This window comes from Nicotiana attenuata, unplaced genomic scaffold, assembly GCF_001879085.1.
Source record: "Nicotiana attenuata strain UT unplaced genomic scaffold, NIATTr2, whole genome shotgun sequence".
Lineage (NCBI taxonomy): Eukaryota > Viridiplantae > Streptophyta > Magnoliopsida > Solanales > Solanaceae > Nicotiana > Nicotiana attenuata.
Window position 1 is genome coordinate 71,918 of NW_017674321.1, and position 3,484 is coordinate 75,401.

Below are 3,484 nucleotides of genomic sequence, written 5' to 3' on the forward strand. Positions count from 1 at the left end.
AGCGCATATATTAGATGTGCTATACCTATCTGTCTTTTCAACTTCATGTATAGTGCATCTAATATATGCGTTATACTTGTATTTTGACCAACATTTGAAAATCAGGTTTAGCGCATGTATTCCATGAGCTATACCTTAACGGACAAACGTACCGTTAAGAAATAGCGCATGAATATACATAATGGTCACCAATTGTTTTTTTCACCTATTATAAATCTTCGAGTCCGAAAAAATAATACTTTAGTTTCGAACTCATATTTTGTCCACCCAACTGTCCTTTTTACGGGGCCAACCAGAATGGCGTAGGAATTTGGAAATGTTCTCAACTTGACCAGGAAAGCAAGTTTCAGTCTTCACGTCATTTACTTATATAGGTTGCAAAGTCTCGAGTTTGAAACATATTATAGTCTTTACTCTAAATATGATGACCCATAAAATTTTCTGTCGACATATAAGACTTTCATATTATATACTCCTATATATTACATTGCATCGTACTATTTTATTATTTTATTTATTATTGTTGTGATCGTTGTTATTTTAAGAGTTCAAAGTTCTTTACCCTTGAAAAATGTGCCCGGGGATTTTATAACGTACAAAACCACCTTTTATTTGATATATAATAATATACATGCAAAATTCAAAATTCCTACCTGAATTGTGACTATCACAATAATATTTTTTTTTAATAAGGGAACTCGTAATCGCTATCCTTCGAGTGTGCACATCGTAAACCTTGTTTTGGTATAATAGTTCATAAACCACATAAGAGGGTAAACCGTTTTAGGCAAGCTCCATGCAATGGGCTCGACCGAATAGGTATGCAAGTGGATTTTGAACCATAGACCTCCCATTTGAAAGTCACCTGCTCAACCAACTCGGTCACCCCGGAGAGTCTTTTATTTAATATTATATTATATAAATTCTGACTAACCAATCGATTTAAATTCATCTTAATATTATACCGGGGTGACATATTGCCAGAAGGAAAATATGCAGAAACTTCTCTTCTAACTGTTGCTGAGAAAAATTTAGTAAGTTAAATAGGAGTATAAAATATTCAACAAGTCAATGGTTGAAAATGTGCGCTTATATAGTTTCAATATTGTTTGTTCCTTTCATTTTCCATGAAAACACGTTTTTCATTAGTCAATACGTACACGTATTAACACTACCAAACACATAGAAAAACTTGTACTTATATTAATAAACCTAAATCTTGAACGTAAAATACCAACACCTTCTTCTTCAAAAAGATCGTCGAATGAATCTGTAGTCTGCTCAAAACTCGGTAGCCTCAATATGGGCTTTGATGAAGATGATAATCCATTTACTCATCACCACAAAAACAAATATGATATCAACAGCAAAATTATGCTCAGTGCCATAATTTCACTATCCATAGTTGTTTTCCTCGTTACTATTCTCCATATGTACATTAGATGTGTCATTAGACGATGTCGCCAAGCTGGACGCCGAGCTACGTTTAGCTCGGCGTCGAGCTTGGTTACTAGTACTGTGTCACAAGTTGAGCCACCAAAAAATGGACTTGATCCATCTATTATAGCTTCACTCCCAATATTTGTTTACAAGCAAAGTGATGACCATAACATGGATGAGGCAATTACTAATCCAATTGAGTGTTCAGTTTGTTTGAGTATTCTTGAAAATGGTGAAATTGTTAGAAATTTGCCTAATTGCAAACACATTTTTCATGTGGAGTGTATTGACAAATGGTTTAATTGTCATTCTACATGTCCTATATGTCGAGCTGAGGCGAAACCTCGGCTATTGTCTGAGCCTAGGGAGGGTGTCGTTGGCCGTATTCCGCCGTCAGCGCCGCCTTTGGACGATGGAAATTTGTCTATGGTTGTGAATCTTGAAGGGACTTCATCATCAGGTAAAACTACTATTGGTGGTGGTGGATCAAGCTCGAGATTGAGCTCGTTTAGAAGGATTCTTAGCAGGGAGAGATCATCTCGACGACTTCAAGTTGTAGATCCTGAGAGCAATGGCGGATGCAGAATTTAGACGTTGTTGGTTCTGAGTTGAGATAAAACTTAGACGTTATAGGGTTTGAGTTGAAAAAATGAGTTTAATGTATATAGTTCGACCTTGAAGCATTGGATACTGCTTGCGAGAGACAATAATATTATGCATTAGGTATGATTACAATTATTATTTTTTGGTTTATATTCACAACTATTTTTATGTTTATATACATGAGACCAGTGGTGGAGCCACTCATTAGCAAGGGAAGTTAATTGACACTCTTTCGTCGAAAAATTACACTACATAGATAGGTTAAATATTTTATTTTTATGCATATATACTATGTGACTCCCCTTGATTTTTTCGCATGCTTATTACTTATTTATGTTTTGGCTCTTCTTAATGAAAATTCTAGCTCCGCCACTACATAAGAATTGAGATGCATTGATAAACTATTTCTCCGGCGTTCGTAGTTTTGTATGCTTTTTGCCAGAAGACTTTGACGATACGTTTGTGTATATCATATGTGAAACTTAAAGTAGGTAAAACACTACTAGAATTCCGGAAAAAAGCGACCAAACTTTAGCGATCAAAGTTGGTTTGTCAAGAAAAGCGACCAACGTTGGTCTCTAAATTGGAGAAAATAATAAAATAATTATTTTAAATACATTAGCGACCAAAGTTGGTCGCTATTTGGTTAATAATTTCGTCAAAATGTTGACCGGACTGGTCAGACTTGCTTGGTCAAAGAAATACTGAGATTAGCGACCAACGTTGGTCGCTATAGTGGGACCCACTTATTAAATTTTAATAATTATATTATTATTTAAAAAAAATTATAAAATATAAATAAATATAATTCAAAGTTAGCGACCAAAGTTGGTCGCTTATAAAATAGAGACCAACTTTGGTCGCTAATATGGGACCCGTTTAACAATTATATTATTATTTTAAATATTATATAAAATATAAATAAATCTAATTTAAATTTAGCGACCAGCTTTGGTCGCTAATTTACATTTAAGTATAATTAGCGACCAAAGTTGGTCTCTTTTCAGGTCAACAATGGTCAAAATTAAAAATCACTTTTGTATTTACTATCTAAATAATATAAATGTAAGCCGTTAACACTTTTGTAACACAAGAGATGAATAGACTAAAATATACTCTAACATGCTATGCACTACGTATAAGCGTATTAGGTAATATTATATCAATATAGCTTATATATATATGTATAATATATATACTTATGATGTACTATGCACTAAGTATAAGCGTATTAGGTAATATTATATCGAATATGGCATATATATGTGTAATATATATAGTTACGCTGTACTATGCACTAAGTATAAGCGTATTAGGTAATATTATATCGAATATGGCTTATATATATGTAATATATATACTTATGCTGTACTATGCACTAAGTATAAGCGTATTAGGTAATATAATATCAATATAACTTTTATATATGGTAATATATATA

At 33.0% G+C, this 3,484-nt stretch overlaps 1 protein-coding gene across 1 annotated transcript; it reads left to right on the forward strand.

The window, feature by feature from the left end:
• The first annotated feature begins 1,224 nt into the window (after positions 1-1,224).
• Positions 1,225-2,350, forward strand: LOC109218411 (RING-H2 finger protein ATL40-like). Its single transcript, XM_019382776.1, has one exon. The coding sequence runs from the start codon at positions 1,303-1,305 to the stop codon at positions 2,029-2,031; it is 729 nt and encodes a 242-aa protein (XP_019238321.1). The 5' UTR covers positions 1,225-1,302; the 3' UTR covers positions 2,032-2,350.
• Positions 2,351-3,484: the final 1,134 nt, after the last annotated feature.